Source organism: Salvelinus namaycush, chromosome 26, assembly GCF_016432855.1.
Source record: "Salvelinus namaycush isolate Seneca chromosome 26, SaNama_1.0, whole genome shotgun sequence".
In the NCBI taxonomy this organism is placed as follows: domain Eukaryota; kingdom Metazoa; phylum Chordata; class Actinopteri; order Salmoniformes; family Salmonidae; genus Salvelinus; species Salvelinus namaycush.
In genome coordinates, this window is record NC_052332.1 from 10426428 (window position 1) to 10446398 (window position 19971).

General features: G+C 43.7%; 1 protein-coding gene across 1 annotated transcript; it reads left to right on the forward strand.

Moving 5' to 3' along the window:
• Positions 1 to 258: 258 nt before the first annotated feature.
• Positions 259 to 15873, forward strand: LOC120021866 (alpha-2A adrenergic receptor-like). Its single transcript, XM_038965711.1, has 5 exons — positions 259 to 304; positions 725 to 880; positions 1082 to 1102; positions 13805 to 14718; positions 14809 to 15873. Exons 1-5 carry the CDS (start codon positions 259 to 261, stop codon positions 15475 to 15477), a joined length of 1806 nt encoding a protein of 601 aa, XP_038821639.1. The 3' UTR covers positions 15478 to 15873.
• The last annotated feature ends 4098 nt before the right edge of the window (positions 15874 to 19971 follow it).

The window sequence follows — 19971 nt, forward strand, 5'->3', positions numbered from 1 at the left end:
TATTTGGCCAAGTTAAATGTATAAATCGCCATTCATTTAAGTGGTCTCTCATGCTATATCTTGCCCTACTGCATATTTTGATCTCACCTCTGGCTGTACGATGAGCATAGCTGAGAAGGACTATCATAGAATGAAATTGGAAGAGTAGAACAATTTCATTTGTGTGAGGCCTATACTAAAGCGACAGCTGGATTTAAGACGAGATGTTGATTCGTCCTACAGGAAGAGAGATTAGCTGTGCAGTCGTACTGGCCGAAGATGGATGGCGTCACCTCTGTCCCATACGAGATCTGCAACAGTCTGGGTGAGTGTCTACTACAGTAGGAGAGATGAACAACATATTTTATAACACAGTGGGGAAAGATATGCACCGTTTAATGGTAGATTGTCGGTGAGCCACACAGTAGGCAGAAAGAAAAATATCCTGGCGGCATTCAGGAGGATCTCAGACCGGACGTGTATCCGCTTCTGTAAATACATCAACGAGATGAACTACATATAGATCCTCTCTGGGAGAGGGTGAGTCCAGAAGACTGATACAGAGTGGGATCATTAACAAAATCTCTACATTCCAGCAGTTTACAATTAACTTACAACTTCCCCCTATCTTTCCTCCTATGTTCAATCCTTTCCTTCTCACTCTTCCTGTCCTTCTATCCCCTCTCCTTTCCTCTTCTCACTTCCTCTTTTTTCACTTACCCCTCTAGCTATGCGTCGTATGTAGGTTTTCAGGGCGGGGCCCAGCCTGTGTTCTTCGGTAGTACCTGTATGGCGAGGAACCTGTGCCATGAGCTGCTGCACACCCTGGGCCTGCACCACGAACACACACGGTTGGACCGTGACCGCTACGTCACCATACAGTGGGAGAGCGTGGTCCCAGGTGAGACACACATCAATCCACCTCATGGGCATTGCATGTGGATCGGGGGCTGGTCAATTTGGCCCATGGAGCTTTGCAGTGTGTGGGCTTTTGTTCCAGCCCGAATCAAACACACCCGATTCAGCTTTTTGCGGTCCAGATTGAAGACTGTGTAGGAGACTATTGAGATCTGCCTCCTGTAACTCTTGCTTTGTCTTCCAGAAAAAGAGAAGAACTTCCAAGGTGAAGAAAGGAGACCCTCAGAACTTGCCCTATGACTACAATTCCATCATGCAATATGGACCGTCAGTCACACTCCAGTCACACTCCACATTCCTCTCCTTCTTCTTCCCACTAAAGTCCTCATTTTACTCACCTTATTGTAATAAACGGCTAGCAATAAGTAAAGATTACTGTTCCTGGGCCTATGTACAGTATGCAGTTCCAGTAACATTTCCAGATGTGTCCTAAATGGCTCCCTATTTAGTGCACTTACTTTGACCAGGGCAAATGGGGCTCTGGTCAAACTTGGTGAGCTATATTGGGAATAGGGTGCCATTTGGGACGCAGGCTGTGTGTTAAAGGAGCAAGTCCTCTAACCCTCCCTTGTTGGGTTTCTCCTGGTAGGAATTTCTTCTCAGCAGACTGGAACCCCACCATTGTCCCCAAGAAGAGTGGAGTCCATATGGGACAGAGAACTGACCTGCGGTCCCTGAACATAACACGCCTAAATTAACTCTACCACTGTGGTTAATACACACACACAGGCAAAATATCAGAATTGGGCTGCCTGTGTAAACGCAGCCATTATATCACACTGTATTCTCACCATGTTCCTGTCCTGTCTTTCCCAGAAGAAACAACGCACTGATGACGATTCCAGGTCGAACAACACCGATGTCAACTGAAGTTTCCCACCCGGCATCTCACTTCTCTTCACAATGAATGAGTTGGACAACAAGTGCCTCAAATCTTTCAGATGATTATTATGTACTCTGTCGTCTGTCTGTCTGGCTGCAGGCAGTAGCAGTTGCTGTCTTCCATTAGGCCTATAGCACTGCACTTGTCTCGGCGAGAAATACAGTTACCTGGACTGAAATGAATCTGTTCACTGTGATGTCGATTCAAACAAAGATCTGAACAATAAAGTTCACCAATAAATACCTTGTTTGTATTTGACCATGTTTTCTACCTTATCTGAATGACTAAGTTGGGTGGGAGGAATGGAAAAATGTGTATGTTTTGGTATTTTCCAGACTATTGAAGTAACAGTGGCTGCGGATCCAACTTTTTTGGACACCTGTTCCCGACAGCCGAAGATCCCACAGCTTCTGCCGGATTTTCTACTTTAAGCACAGACTCTGCTCTGCTAGAGAACAGGCTACTCTAGTGAATGGTCCTTGATTAATAAAGTTAGATAAAAGCTGAATCATTGTCTGCAAGATCACATTAGCAATATTTCCATGAACTTGTCCAGTGATTTTTCGACATTTAGAAAGTTCATAGAAAATGGATGCAACAATTGCCAGCTACAGTGCCTTTCAATAGAAGTATCTTGTCGATAAAAAACTGTTTCACAAAAACCTAGTGTTGAATAAAAATTAAGTGGTTGAAGTGTTTCCATTACCCAGGGAAATTGCACATGAACTAATTGGCGACAGCCTGTATTCCCTCCCACCTATCTGTCTCCAGTAGCCCGCGAAAGCCAGCATGGATAGAATGCAATTAAATTGAATAATTTGACATATTCTGTGGGGGGTCTGTGCATATTTGTAATCAACAGCTGGTGCACGAAATCTAAGGAAGTCTCTAGATTTTGCTCGCCTGAAGTAGAGTATCTTATGATAAACTGTAGATTACACTATTTGCCAAGAGAGTTTTCATCTATACTTTTCGTGGCTGTTTATTTACCACTACAGACAGATGCTGGCACTAAGACCGCACTCAGTCAAATGTATAAGGAAATAAGCAAACAGGAAACCGCTCATCCAGAGGCGGTGCTCCTAGTGGCCGGAGACTTTAATGCAGGGAAACTTAAATCAGTTTTAGCTAATTTCTATCAACATGTTAAATGCGCAACCAGAGGGAAAAATATTATAGATCACCTGTACTCCACACGCAGGGACGCGTACAAAGCTCTCCCCCGCCCTCCATTTGGTAAATCTGACCACAATTCTATCCTCCTGATTCCAAGCTAAAATTAAAGCAGGAAGCACAAGTAACTCTGTATATAAAAAAGTGGTCAGATGAAGCAGATGCTAAACTACAGGACTGTTTTGCTATCACAGACTGGAACATGTTCCGGGATTCTTCCAATGACATTGAGGAGTACACCACATCAGTCACTGGCTTTATCAATAAGTGCATCGAGGACGTCGTCCCCACAGTGACTGTACGTACATACTCCAACCAGAAGCCATGGATTACAGGCAACATTTGCACTGAGCTAAAGGGTAGAGCTGCCACTTTCAAGGTGCGGGACTCTAACCCGGAAGCTTATAAGAAATCCTAATATGCCCTCCGACGAACCATCAAACAGGCAAATCATCAATACAGGACTAAGATCGAATCACATAAGACAGCTCCGACGCTCGTCTTATGTGGCAGGGCTTGCAAACTATTACAGACTACAAAGGGAAGCACAGCCGCGAAGCACAGCCGCGAGCTGCCCAGTGAGACAAGCCTACCAGACGAGCTAAATCACTTCTATGTTTGCTTCGAGGCAAGCAACACTGAGGCATGCATGAGACCAACAGCTGTTCTGGACGACTATGTGATCACGCTCTCCGTAGCCGACGTGAGTAAGACCTTTAAACAGGTCAACATTCACAAGGCTACCAACATGTTTCAAGCAGACCATCATAGTCCCTGTGCCCAAGAACACAAAGGCAACCTGCCTAAATGACTACAGACCCGTAGCACTCACGTCCTTAGCCATGAAGTGCTTTGAAAGGCTGGTAATGGCTCACATTAAAAATCCTTCTTTAACCTGTCTCCTCCCCTTCATCTACACTGATTGAAGTGTATTTAACAAGTGACATAAATAACGGATTATAGCTTTCTCCTGGATTCACCTGGTCAGTCTGTCATGGAAAGAGCAGTTGTTCCTAATGTTTTGTACACTCAGTGCATGTCCATTGCGCTGCACACATCTCAAATGTAGTCTTGAATGAAAGATACAAAAATATGCCAGAGAATGGGTTGAGTAGGTTACTTTCTAAATGTAATTGGTTAGTTACTAGTTACCTGTCAAATTGTAATCAGTAACGTAACTTTTGGATTACCCAAACTCGGTAATGTAATCTGATTACTTTCAGTTACTTTTAGATTACTTCCCCCTTAAGAGGCTTTAGAAGACACAAATGTATGTTACCAATTGAACGACATCTTTTAATTTTTTTATTTATAGGGGACAATGCACAGTAATCAACATCAATATTACAATAATGCAACATCCATGTAAATGTGCCGGGGTTAGCCAAAAGCTAATTTGCACCCGCAGCTAAGGACAGTTACACAACCACAATACAACTACTCACTAAAACAATACAAAATACAAATACATTACATCCAAAAATATATCATTCTAACAACAACACTATCATTAACTGTCATTTTACATATGAGGAACTAGAGATAACTCATGTTCAATTCGCATTCAATTCAACTCTAAAAGTACAATAATCAGTGCAGCTTCTCAAGTCAATGGGCATTGCATTACAGTATATTGTAGCTCTAACAGAGAAGGCCGATTGGCCGATATTACTCTGTCGAAAAGGGACAATGCAGTCCCCTCTAGTTACTGCCCTTGTTACCCTGGAGGTGCTTTCCTTGAGCATGATTTGCCAGCATAGGGGTGGAGTGGCAAGACCATGCAGGATCTTAAAGACAAGGCTTGCATCTACATACTGCTTAAAGCTATCCAGACTAAATGCATTATGTTTGTATATGATATGACAATGGTGGTAACTGTTTGGTTTGTTATCAAAAATCTTAAGTGTTTGTTTGTAGTGTGATTCAATTGGTTTCAGAATAGTAGCTCCTGCAGGTCTGTTAGTAAACACCAGATCAATTTGAGTCTGGGATGACTGTGTTAATCTGGTTGGACCTTGTATTATTTGAGTCAGGTTGAAATAATCTGTGATCTGAGTTTTTTCATGTATATTTTGTTTTCCCAGATTATATTGAAATCGCCCATGAAGATGATCTCCTTCTTATGATCACATTCTTTAAGCATGGCATTTAGATGGTCATAAAACAATATATCAGATGTTGGTGGTCGATATAATCCAATAATAGTGAGAGACATATGAGGGGAGAGGAAGACATTCAGCCCCATACATTCAATGTCATTGGCATGTTTCCATATTATACGATTGCATTTAAAGTTATCTTTCATGTACATAAGCAATCCACCCTCTCTGCCCTCTCCCCTGTCCCTATTGAATATGGAATATCCAGGGACATTAAAGGCAGAAATAGGAGAAGGTTTTTTCAGCCATGTCTCAGAGAACAGAAAAGATGTAGATTAGAGTCGTTCAATAAATGTTCTACCTGTTCACTCTTAGAAATAATGCTATGAATATTCAGATGACCTCCCAATATTCCTCTAGGCTTGGAACGAGAGTCCCAAAGCATTTTAGCCTGATTAACGGTTTGAAAAAGTTTCATGGTACAATGTTTTCTAATACCTGAGTTAAGGGAACTGAGTTAATGACTCAAAGGCGGGTTTTGTTTGGGACATGTATCAAGAGTTGGCATTAAAATGTCATTTTCAGCAGATTGCTCATTCTCTTGAAAAGCCATGTTAGCAACAGAAGTTATGCTCACATCCACAGATTGTCCTTCTCTGAACCAGATAATATAGGTTACTCAAATATCGATTTTTTTCAGTCCTTCATCAATGATTTTGGTCTTTCGATCTATTGCAGGATAAATCAATGTTCAAGTTTACATAGCTGGCCATATATGGATGTTACATTTTACTTTAAGTGTTGGTTATGTAGGCTTCTTCTAACCCATCGCTTTCTCCTTCATATAATAAGAATAATAATAATAAATTATTAAATTATATCTTTATATTACAAACCAAAGTCTATCAGAATTCCAGTCATTCCAATAAATGTTACACCCCTTGATCTTCAAGAATAGGACTTGGAAATATGGAAGTATAGATTAGCCAAATTGTTTGACCTGAGCATAACCCCAAAACGAAGTACTTATTAGCCAGCCCTACTCTGTTGTTTATGATTTTGTTGTCATGGAGGACTGATTGGGATCATTGATTTGAGTTGAAAAATAAATGCTGCGCTCATGGAATGACATGCTTTGAGCACTACTGAAAAGTACTATTTAAATGTGAAAAATGAATGCCATATGCTGCATTTGCTATAGGCCTATTGTTTACCTTTTTGTTGGTGACACTTTGATATCTTGATAATATGCAGCTGTGTAAAAGGCAAATCCACAGATGAAACAAAAACATAATGGTGGGCACTCCTCTGTTAAAAACTGAGGGATGGGCCTGGAGAAATGTAACCACTCAGATGAATAGACAGAGCTATGGATGCAAGGACCGACCATCCATGATATCAAAAGTATTGTTTTAACCATGTTATGAGGCAATACAGTGTTTGTTTACATTTACAATGTTTACAAACATTGGAGAAAAACAAGCTTATATTTGTTGTTCTGACAGGATGAGACAGTTGAACTAAGCTCATGAGGCATTTATAAGTTATATTCTTCCAGAATCAATGGATATAGACAGTACCAGTCAAAAGTTTGGACACACCTTGTCATTCCAGGGTTTGTCTTTATTTGGACTATTTTCTACATTGTAGAATAATAGTGAAGACATCAAAACTATGAAATAACACGTATGGAATCATGTAGTAACCAAAAAAGTGTTCAACAAATCAAAATGTATTTTATATTTGAGATTCTTCAAAGTAGCCAACCTGTGCCTTGATGACTGCTTTGCACACTCTTTGCATTCTCTCAACCAGCTTCATGAGGTAGTCACCCGGAATGCATTTACATTAACAGGTGTGCCTTCTTAAAAGTTAATTTGTGGAATTTCTTTCCTTATTAATGCATTTGAGCCAATCAGTTGTGTTGTGACAAGGTAGGGGTGGTATACAGAAGATAGCCCTATTTGCTAAAATACTAAGTACATATTATGGCAAGAAAAGCTCAAATAAGCAAAGAGAAATGACAGCCCATCATTACTTCAAGACATGAAGGTCAATCAATGCGGAACAGTTCAAGAACTTTGAAAGTTTCTTCATGGGCAGTCGCAAAAAAGCACTATGATGAAACTGGCTCTCACAAGGACCGCCACAGGAAAGGAAGACCAAGAGTTACCTCTGCTGCAGAGGATAAGTTCATTAGAGTTACCAGCCTCAGAAATTGCAGCCCAAATAAATGCTTTCAAAAGTTCAAGTAACAGACACATCTCAACATCAACTGTTCAGAGGAGACAGCGTGAATCAGGCCTTCATGGTCGAATTGCTGCAAAGAAACAACTACTAAAGTATACCAATAAGAAGAGACTTGCTTGGCCCAAGAAACATGAGCCATGTGACCGTTGGTCTGATGAGTCCAAATTTGAGATATTTGGTTCCAACTGCCATGTCTTTGTGAGACGCAGAGTAGGTGAACAGATGACCTCTGCATGTGTAGTTCCCTCCGTGAAGCATGGAGGAGGAGGTGTGATTGTGCTTTGCTAGTGACACTGTCAGTGATTTATTTAGAATTCAAGGCACACTTAACCAGCATTGCTACCACAGCATTCTGCAGCGATCTGCCCTCCTATCTGGTTTGCGCATAGTGTTACTATCAATTGTTTTTCAACAGGACAATGACCCAACACACCTCCAGGCTGTGTAAAGGCTATTTGACCAAGAAGGAGCGTGATGGAGTGCTGCATCACCCGACCTCAAGCCAGTTCAGATGGTTTGGGATGAGTTGGACCGCAGAGTGAAGGAAAAGCAGCCAACAAGTGCTCAGCATATGTGGGAACTCCTTCAAGACTGTTGGAAAATAATTCCAAGTGAAGTTGGTTGAGAGAATGGTTAGAGTGTGCAAAGCTGTCATCAAGGCAAAGGGTGGCTACTTATATTTTGATTTGTTTAACACTTTTTTGGTTACTACATGATTCCATATATGTTATTTCATTGTTTTGATGTCTTCACTATTATTCTACAATGTAGAAAAAAACTAGAATTGGTAGGTGTCCAAACTTTTACTGTTACTAAAATACAATACTAATATATATACAGTTGAAGTCGGAAGTTTACATACACTTAGGTTGGAGTCATTACAACAAATTTTTCAACCACTCCACAAATGTCTTGGCAAGTCGGTTAGGACATCTACTTTGTGCATGACACAAGTCATTTTTCCAACAATGTTTTACAGACAGATTATTTCACTTATAATTCAATGTATAAACAATTCCAGTGGGTCAGAAGTTTACATTCAGTAAGTTGACTGTGCCTTTAAACAGCTTGGAAAATTCCAGAAAATTATGTCATGGCTTTAGAAGCTTCTGATAGGCTAATTGACATCATTTGAGTCAATTGGAGGTCTACCTGTGGATGTATTTCACGGCCTACCTTCAAACTCAGTACCTCTTTGCTTGACATCATGGGAAAATCTAAAGAAATCAGCCAAGACGTCAGAAAAAAAATTGTAGACCTCCAGAAGTCTGGTTCATCCTTGGGAGCAATTTCCAAACATCTGAAGGTACCACGTTCATCTGTACAATTAATAGTACGCAAGTATAAACACCATGGGGACCACGCAGCCATCATACTGCTCAGGAAGGAGACGTGTTGTGTCCTAGAGATGAACGTACTTTGGTGTGAAAAGTGCAAATCAATCCCAGAACAACAGCAAAGGACCGTTTGAAGTTGCTGGAGGAAAAGGGTACAAAAGTATCTATATCCACAGTAAAACGAGTCCTATATCAACATAACCTGAAAGGCAGCTCAGCAAGGAAGAAGCCACTGCTCCAAAACCGCCATAAAAAAGCCAGACTACGGTTTGCAACTGCACATGGGGACAAAGATTGTACTTTTTGGAGAAATGTCCTCTGGTCTGATGAAACAAAAATAGAACTGTTTGGCCATAATGACCATCGTTATGTTTGGAGGAAGAAGGGGGAGGCTTGCAAGCCGAAGAACACCATCCCAACCGTGAAGCACGGGGGTGGCAGCATCATGTTGTGGGGGTGCTTTGCAGCAGGAGGGACTGGTGTACTACACAAAATAGATGGCATCATGAGGAAGTAAAATTATGTGGCTATATTGAAGCAACATCTCAAGACATCAGTCAGGAAGTTAAAGCTTGTGTAACGATTGTCTTCCTCTTCTGATGAGGAATATGAAAGATCGGACCAAAATGCAGTGTGGCAAGTGTCCATGTTACTTTAATAGAACAGAACACGAAAATACAAAAATCGAAGCAGTCCTGAATGGTGAAACAAACACAAAACAGGAAACAACTACCCACCAACACAGGTGGGAACAGGCTACCTAAGTATGGTTCTCAATCAGAGACAACGATTGACAGCTGCCTCTGATTGGGAACCATACCAGGCCAAACACAGAAATACAAAACATAGAACAAAACATAGAATGCAACATAGAATGCCCACCCTAACTCACGCCCTGACCAGACATAAAAAAGGAACTAAGATCAGAACGTGACAGCTTGGTCACAAATGGGTCTTCCAAATGCACAATGACCCCAAGCATACTTCCAAAGTTGTGGCAAAATGGCTGAAAAAGTTTGGCCCGAAACTTTTGACCCAAGTTAAACAATTTAAAGGCAATGCTACCAAATACTAATGGATTTTTATGTAAACTTCTGACCCACTGGGAATGTGATGAAAGAAATAAAAGCTGAAATAAATAATTCTCTCTACTATTATTCTGACATTTCACATTCTTAAAATAAAGTGGTGATCCTAACTGACCTAAGACAGGGAGCTTTTACTAAGATTAAATGTCAGGAATTGTGAAAAACTGAGTTTAAATGTATTTGGCTAAGGTGTATGTAAACTTCCTACTTCAACTGTATCTGTTGGTCACAGATACCTTGTCTTTTCAGTATCTGGTGTGACCACCATTTGCCTCATGCACCGCAACACATCTCCTTTGCATAGAGTTGATCAGGCTGTTGATTGTGGCCTGTGGAATGTTACTCCACTCCTCTTCAATGGCTGTGCGAAGTTGATGATTGTACTGTATGTAAATGTGATATGTCAGTTGTTTGTTTTTAATACATTTGCAAAATTTTCTAAAAACCTGTTTTTGCTTTGTCGTTTAGGGGTTATTCTGTGTAGATTGATGAGAGAAAAAAACAATTTAATCAATTTTAGAATAGGGCAAAATGTGTATAAAGTGAAGGGGTCTGAATACTTTCCGAATGCATAAAGCATTTACACAGGCATTCCAATTCTGATCTTTTGCCCAATATTTGGCAGAAGATCTGATCTGCCTGTGTAAACCAGACATACATGAGTTGGCTCGAGTTTTAGATTATCTTCAAACAAACTCAATTGTGCATGATTCTGCAGATTGGAGTTGCAGTTGCTTGTGAAGAGTGCAGCCATCCTATACACAAAGTCAGTATGTGGCCCCATAACCACCTGTCCTTCAATGAACAACATCCAGGCTGTGGGTTACCTTAAATAGTGATCATGGATCATCTTTTCAATATATACATTTTTCCAGCCACTCTAAAATGCACAATTTTGTCACATGTTTTGAGGGAGCATGCAATTGGCATGTTGACTGCAGGAATGTCCACCAGAGCTGTTGCCAGAGAATTGAATGTTCAATTCTCTACCTTAAGCCACCTCTAACGTCGTTTTAGAGAATTTGGCCGTACGTCAAACTGGCCTCACAACTGCAGAACACGTGTAACCACGCCAGCCCAGGACCTTCACATCCGGCTTCTTCACCTGCGGGATCTTCTGAGACCAGCCACTTGGACAGCTGATGAAACTGAGGAGTATTTATGTCTGTAATAAAGCCCTTTTGTGGGGAAAAACGAATTCTGATTGGCTGGGCCTGGCTACCCAGTGGGTGGGCCTGGCTCCCAAGTGGGTGGGCCCATCCCCACCCATGGCTGAGCTCCTGCGCAGTCATGTGAAATCCACAGATTAGGGCCTAGTTTATTTATTTCAAGTGACGAATTCCCTTAACTGTAACTCAGTAAAATATTTGAAATGACTGCATTTTATATTTTTGTTCAGTATAGTTTTAACCATGTCTTGAGGCTATACAGTGTTTGTTAACATTACCGACAAACATTGGAGTAAAACAAACGTGTATCTTGGGCTTTGATGGGGTACGACAGTTGAACTAAGCTCATGAGGTATTTACACGTTTTTATTGTGTAAGAATCTATGGGCATACTGTTTGTCATTAACTTCTATGTCTGAAACTGTATGTAGCAACTACGGAATTGAGCTTTAAAGTCCATGGGAATCCCACGGCTTCCACCCTGTCTCTCAGGCTGCAGGAGCCTGCCGCCGCCACTAGGAGACAGAGGAGCACCAGCCTAAAAAACGGACTGAAGGAAAGCTGACCAGCTGCTTTGGGGACCTTGTAGAAGGTTCAGGTGGACTGTGTTTAACATAATATCCTATATTATTCTCAGCCATTGGGAAATTTGAGTAGAGGAGGGACTGGATGTAGAACTTGGGCCAACAATTTTTGTATAATCAAAATTATTTTTACATTGTTAGCCATTATTATTTTGTCCCTTTGGTGAAATGTGGAATGGTCATGTCTTCATGCTTCATGATTAAGAAGTTTCTCGGCACTACACTGTATCATTGAATATAATCCATCCTTACCTGAGACCTTGTGTGTGAGTTCTCTGTCAGTTGCTCATTTCCTGGTCCAGTAAAGACGCTAGGTGGTTTTGAGTGTTTGCTGGGTTTGACGAATGGTTCTGTCTGCCTTCTACTCTCTGCCCATCACACACACACACACACACACACACACACACACACACACACACACACACACACACACACACACACACACACACACACACACACACACACACACACACACACACACACACACACACTCTCTTCTCTGTCTCAGAGAGGAATGAGTAAGACAGGAGAGGTGATGTTTTTTCTCATGCCCTCTGCCCTCCAGTGGAGGCTGCTGAGGGGAGGACGGCTCATAATAAAAGCTGGAATGGAGTCAGTTGACTGGCATCAAACACATGTTTGATACTATTCCATTCACTCCATTCCAGCCATTCCATTCCATCCATTATTATGAGCTTTCCTCCCCTCAGCAGCCTCCACTGCTGCCATCCCATCTAAAACCACTCTACCAGCCAGATCAATACAGCTATCTCAACTCTACACCTCAACAGGCTGTGTCGCACTGGTTGCATTGGCATCGTAGGCGTGTGTGTATAGCGTGTGTTTGTGTAGAGTGTATGTCTCGGTGATGGTCACAGGGTCCACTGCCTGACGCTGCGTGACATCATTCCTGTTAGACGGGCGGAGATCGAGGCGCGGTTGTTAACCCGGCTCGGGCAGTTAACGGGGCTCAGTTGGACGGGGCACGAAGCCGGTGCGTCTTTGTGAAGGAAAAAGTAACATCAAACTGGATACGCAAGAGTTGCTCATTATTCAAGCACTATTGAAGGAAAAATGAAGTTGATTCAGAAATAAGTGCGTCTTTGTTGTTATCGGTGCGTCATTGATAGAGAGTGGACCTGGTCGAGTTGCGCATAATCAAAGACCGGGAAAAAAGAGAGGAACAATTCAGTATAATATGGTTACATTATCATCATGTAATCAGTGAGGTGTTGTCGTCACCGTTTTATTCCAGTCTTTCACAGCGCTCAGAGGAACTATAAAACATAGGCCTATACCCTATATCAAACAATCGACAGATAAAGGAATATGTTTTTTTTTCTCCCTACAATTTAATTAACTGATCTGATGTTTGTGGCTGAAGTCTTCTCGGACCCATCCCTTATCTATTGACGATGACGGCTCAGTGCAGGTCTCGTTTCGGCACCTAGTCCTTTTGGACAGATGGAAGCTGAGGAGCGCAGATTGTTGGGTGACTTTTTACATCTTCAAACTGTCTCAAATGCGTGATATGGTTACACTACGAATGTGAATGAATAGCAACTTTTTAAAAGGCATTTCATCAGCCCAAGTATCATTCCATGCGTCTCTGCGTCCTGGTGCGCTTCATTGCGCTGGTGAGATTCGGGGAGTGTTCCGATTTCATGGTAGGCTATAATTAAGGACGTTTTACTTCAGTGAATTTAATTTAAATAGAACATGGTCTATGGATTGCCTGAAGGACTTTTACAGCTTCTAGCACTACGTTTGGATGACACATTTATCTAGCGCTTGTTCAATCAATTTAATAATTTCCCCTAGAAGAATAACTATCCAAGCATCAGCGGTGTGTGTGTTAGTTAATAGATACTTAGTAATTGAATGGACTGATTGAATGAGATTAATGAAGTAATTATTTATTTGAATACCCAATAACGATTTAGTGGATATATCCGCACCTGGATGTTGAAAAGAGACATGAAAGAGCAAGTGCGTGACTGGAGGAGCAAAATGATATTTTCACACTGGCAAAGTTGTTAGTCTCGGTGATGCCTTGGGCAAAGCGGTACAATGTTTTTTTTCTCTCTCATTTTAATTCAATCATCTAGTGCATAAAGTTCTAAGTGGACGCCTCTTGAGCCCAACAGCCATGTCTCTGTTTGTGCGTCAGAGCCCTTCCATTTGCTGCACTCTCACTGGACAACAAGTCTTCCTCAAGGGATTAAGCTAGCAGATAACAGAAACCTATCTCTTCTTTCTTCTTCACTCACTCTAAACAGAATTCACTGTCCCTGTGAGTTTCTGAGTTTTCTCCAAAAGTCTAGTTTCAGCTGGCATCGCCATGGCCATGACCCCAGATATTACATGCCTGTCAGGGCCAGGGGTGAACCTGAACATCAGCTTCACCTTCGGCCCCACCCCCTGCAACCAGACAGTACTGCGAACCCCACCCTATTCCCCAGAGGCCACTGCGTTGTTCGCCACCGCGATCACCCTCATGATGATCCTCACCATCGTGGGCAACATCCTGGTCATCATCGCCGTACTGACCTCGCGTTCGCTCCGCGGCCCACAGAACCTCTTCCTGGTCTCGCTGGCCGCAGCCGACATCCTGGTGGCTACCCTCATCATCCCCTTCTCGCTGGCCAATGAGCTTCAGGGATACTGGGCATTCCGCTCACTGTGGTGTGAGATCTACCTGGCGTTGGACGTCCTCTTCTGCACGTCCTCCATCGCTCACCTCTGTGCCATCTCTTTGGACCGCTACCTGTCCATCTCCCGGCCCGTGTCCTATGGCGCCCAACGGACCCCCGCACGCATCAAGGCGGCAATCGTGGTGGTCTGGCTTCTCTCGGCCGCCATCTCCTTCCCTCCCCTCCTCTCCCTGGATAAGAGTGAGGGAGGGGTGGAGGTGTGTGAGCTGAACAACGAGCGTTGGTATATTCTCTACTCCACCATCGGCTCATTCTTCGCCCCGTGTCTCATCATGATCGGGGTTTACATCAGGATCTACCAGATCGCCAAGCAACACACAAGATGTCCGCCAGGGGAAAAACCCAACCCTAACAAAACTCCCGGCAACGCGTCTAGCAACACTCCTAGCAACCCAACAGCCCACGCACCTGGACCTGTCATTACCCTCCAGCCCAAGCCTCTCAGCCAACTACAGCACAACAGAGGGGAGGGAGGGAAAGCAGACGGACAATCCAAGGATGCCGTATCTTCGAAGAGTCTCCCTGTCTCCTCCCCCTCGTCTCCTCCTCCCCAGAGCGAGACCCAGGCCAAGACCCCTACCGGCCCACAGATTGAACCACAACCCCAGACCCAGCCTTCTTCACCAAACTCTGTCCCCACCTCACCCCAGCCTCCCTCACCCACCATAGCTCGCTCCCCCACACTCCCCCTTGCAGACAGCCAACCTGAGGAGACCCACAGACAGGGTGAGAGACAGGAGGAGAGACAGAGAAACACCACCAATGATGACAGCTTCAGCTCTGGCTCCGAGGCAGAGGCAGAGATGAGTGAAAAAGGAAAGGGGGGGGGAGGGAACGGGACAGTTAAGAATAATGGAGGATCAAAGTCTGGAGGTGCAGGGTTAAAAATTAAACCTCTCTCTTCTCTGACCTCTCACAAGTTCAAAAAGACTGTTGCCACCCCCACCAGCACAAAGCTGGCCTCTGACAGGCCAGGGAAGGCCCAGGCCACGCCAATGTCTCGGCGCAAGGCCATGGTGAACCGCGAGAAGCGCTTCACGTTTGTCCTGGCTGTGGTAATCGGGGTGTTTGTCATCTGTTGGTTCCCTTTCTTCTTCTCCTACTCGCTGCAGGCCATCTGTCCTGAGACCTGCTCTCTCCCTGATCCCCTCTTCAAGTTCTTCTTCTGGATTGGCTACTGCAACTCCTGTCTGAACCCTGTCATATACACCATCTTCAACCAGGACTTCAGGAAGGCCTTCAAGAAGATCCTCTGTAGGGACACCAAGGGGACAAACTTCTAGAGTGGATACTGTGTAGGGACACCTTCTTTTAGAGTATATGCTGTGTAAGGACACTAAGGACAATGACTTCTAGAGTGGATATACTGTAAGGATAGCTTTTAGCTTTCTTGTGTAAGAAACCACAGACAATCTGCTGAGTACGTCCTTTGCTGAACATTCTGTTAGATCAGATAACAAAAGGCTGAACTATGGAATGCTGGAGTAGATCAAGATGCTCTGATCCCATTGGGGGCAGTGGGAGAGGAGGGAGGGACGCAATATACCTGAAAAAAATAACTCTGTTACAGCTTGTTTAGTGATCGGAACAAAACAGGGCCATCAGTCATGAGGACGTGTTGCTCAAATTACATTATAAACTGAGTGGTTCGAACTCTGAATGCTGATTGGCTGACAGCCGTGGTATATCACGGTTATGACAAAACATTTATTTGTACTGCTGTAATTACGTTGGTAACCAGTTTATAATAGCAATAAGGCACCTTGGGGGTTTGTGATATATCGCCAATATACCACGGCCAAGGGCTGTATCCAGGCACTCCACGTTGCGTCTTGCTTAAGAACAGCCTTTAGCTGTGGTATATCAGCCATATACCAAACCTCCTCGTGCCTTATTGCTGAAGTATATCACTGCTTGCATCGTTCCTCTCTATAAGCAAACCAAGGCTGCTCTCTGTTGAATAATTTGTCTGTCTGTATAACTGGATTCCCACAGCCATTACCTCTAGCCTTGTGACTGGCCACTATGAACTTCAAGGACGCAGTATCAGGAGAGTGTTCTTAGACATTACCAGGTACTGTCCACTGCAAGGACACAGATTGGGCAGGAGAATGTGTGGTAGAACGTGTGCAGTAGAATGTGTTCCTGGAGTTCTGTGTTCAAGAACTTGTAGTGTGTGAAGAGAGTTTGTCCAGGTGTCCAAGGACAGACAAAGAACATTACATCCTTTACACCAGGGTTTCCCAAACTCGGTCCTCGGGACCACAAGGGGTGCAGGTTTTGGTTTATTTGCCCTATCACTACACAGCTGATTCCAGTCATCAACTAATCATCAAGCTTTGATTATTTGAATCAGCTGTGTAGTGCTAGGGCAAAAACCAAAACGTGCACCCCTTGGGGTCCTGAGGACCGAGTTTGGGAAACGTTGCTTTACACCTTGGATGATGACTGGCCTCTGTCGTAAACTCAAACCCTGTGACGGACATGTTTTATAGGGGACAACCCAGCTGTATTTGTGTCTTGTTATCAGTACCAGAAATGCACCTTTATGTTTTAATATAAGTATGAAATTAATGTAAACACATGAAAAGTGAAATATGGGTTTTTGATATGACCAAGGCCTCAGTAATGTAATATGTTGGGTTTAGAGCGGGTCTGCAGTAGTAGTTATTAAATACTGTGTGTGTGTGTGTGTGTGTGTTTGTTGTGTGATGGCCTACGGGTTTTACTGGAACAGAGGAAATCACTAATGGTGTTTTTTATATCTTAGATAAAGATGAGAGCATGAGGAACTCACAAGACCACACACACACACAAACACACACTCTCTCTCCATCTCCCTCTCGCCCTCTCTAGCCTGGGGTGTGTGTTCTGTGTTGTGATGTATGGAGTGTCCTCTCCTCTCAATATTCCCTGTGGAGTTAACCACCACCCAGAGCAATGAGGAGGAGAGTATCCTCTGCGTGATCCCAGGAACATTCTACCTCCTTCTGGGAAAAGCATGGTGGCACTGCACACCTCGGGCTACAACGGGAAAACCGGAACGGGAATACTACAGCAGGAAAAAATGTAAAAGCTAATCTGTGAAATGGATGAAAGACGCAAAACAGACTCTATTGCCCAGGCACTACCTGGAGACAAGACAGTGCTGAGTCCTCTCTCTCTCTCTCTCTCTCTGTGTGTGTTTGTGTGTGTGTGGTTGCATGTTTTACAGAATGCATGCCTATGAATGCATATTCTCAAATTCCGTGTGAACCAACGAACCCATAATAATATCTTTATTTATGTGTTTTTCATAAATGTCCTTGACTGAACAAGCTGGTGTATTGTACAACATTCAATAAATAAAACATCTACGGTATTTACACTGCATTTGGAAAGTATTCAGACCCCTTGACTTTTTCCACATTTTGTTACATTACAGCCTTATTCTGAAATGGATAAAAAAAACATGTTCTCCCTCATCAATCCAAGCACAATACCCCATAATGACAAAGCAAAAACAGTTTTTTTTCTCTCATTTTTGCAAACGTATTAAAGATAAAACACTGAAATATCACATTATTCAGACCATTTAGTCAGTACTTTGTTGAAGCTCCTTTGGCAGCGATTACAGCCTCGAATCTTCTTGGGTATGACGCTACAAGCTTTGCACACCTGTATATGGGGAGTTTCTCCCATTCTTCTCTGCAGATCCTCTCAAGCTCCGTCAGGTTGGATGGGGAGCGTCGCTGCACAGCTATTTTCAGGTCTCTCCAGAGATATTAGATCGGGTTCAAGTCCGGGCTCTGGTTGGGCCACTCAACGACATTCAGAGATTTGTTCCGAAGCCACTCCTGCGTTGTCTTGGCTGTGTGCTTAGGGTCGTTGTCCTGTTGGAAGGTGAACTTCGCCCTATTCTGAGGTCCTGAGTGCTCTGTAGCAGGTTATCATGAAGGATCTCTCTGTGCTTTCCCCCTTTATCTTTCCCTCGATCCTGACTTGTCCCCTGTCGTGACTTTACTTTCACCCCAGCCATCCTACGCGACTCAGACCAGAACATACCGGACCTATGTTTCTCTCCATATCCCCGGATTTCAACCGCAAGCTCTGGACATTTACACCTGGATCTCTTAGCTAGCTAGCTGCTATCAGTGTTGGCTTACGTCGATCACGTAGCAAACATCAATTATTCCGGAGCTAGCCAGCTGAAGAGTTCCATCAGCCACTCCTGGGCTACAATCACCTATCCGGACCCGTTTTACTGCCGATGCGGAGCCCCACCGGGCCTTCACGACTGGACTACCGACGTTATCTGCCCGAGGGAGTTATCCAACTGGCCCTTCCGTCGCGACATTACCTGAACGGCCATCTGCGGCCCGCTAATCGTTAGCTGTCTTGTCGGCTGCTATCTGAATAGGTCTATCGGACAATTTTTCTTGGGTCACTATAACTATATCTATTTTGCCAATTGGATTGATCCCCTCTACCACACGGAACCACACTAATCTACCGTCGGAAATGCACGAGGTGGCTAAAAAGAGACCTCCATCCTATGCTAGCTTGCTACCGATGGCCCGGCTAGCTGTCTGAATCGCCGTTACCCCAACCAACCTCACTACTCACTGGACCATTATGATCACTCGACTAAGCACGCCTCTCCTTAATGTCAATATGCCTTGTCCATTGCTGTTCTGGTTAGTGTTTTTTGGCTTATTTCACTGTAGAGCCTCTAGCCCTGCTCCTTATCCAACCTTTCAGTTCCACCACCCACACATGCGATGACATCACCTGGTTCCAATGATGTTTCTAGAGACAATATCTCTCTCATCATCACTCAATACCTAGGTTTACCTCCACTGTTTTCACATCCTACCATACCTTTGTCTATACATTATACCTTGAAGCTATTTTATCGCCCCCAGAAACCTCCTTTACTCTCTGTTCCGGACGTTCTAGACGATCAATTCTCATAGCTTTTAGCCGTACCCTTATCCTACTCCTCCTCCGTTCCTCTGGTGATGTAGAGGTGAATCCAGGCCCTGCAGTGCCTAGCTCCACTCCTATTCCCCAGGCGCTCTCTTTTGATGACTTCTGTAACCGTAATATGCTTGGTTTCATGCATGTTAACATTAGAAGCCTCCTCCCTAAGTTTGTTTTATTCACTGCTTTAGCACACTCTGCCAACCCGGATGTTCTAGCCGTGTCTGAATCCTGGCTTAGGAAGACCACCAAATATTCTGAAATCTCCATTCCTAACTACAACATTTTCAGACAAGATAGAACGGCCAAAGGGGGCGGTGTTGCAATCTACTGCAAAGATAGCCTGCAGAGTTCTGTCCTACTATCCAGGTCTGTACCCAAGCAGTTTGAACTTCTACTTTTAAAAATCCACCTCTCTAAAAAAAAAGTCTCTCACCGTTGCCGCCTGCTATAGACCACCCTCTGCCCCCAGCTGTGCTCTGGGCACCATATGTGAACTGATTGCCCCCCATCTATCTTCAGAGCTCGTGCTGCTAGGTGACCTGAACTGGAACATGCTTAACACCCCAGCCATCCTACAATCTAAGCTTGATGCCCTCAATCTCACACAAATGATCAATGAACCTACCAGGTACCACCCCAAAGCCGTAAACACGGGCACCCTCATAGATATCATCCTAACCAACTTGCCCTCTAAATACACCTCTGCTGTTTTCAACCAAGATCTCAGCAATCACTGCCTCATTGCCTGCATCCGTAATGGGTCAGCGGTCAAACGACCTCCACTCATCACTGTCAAACACTGTCAAATCGAC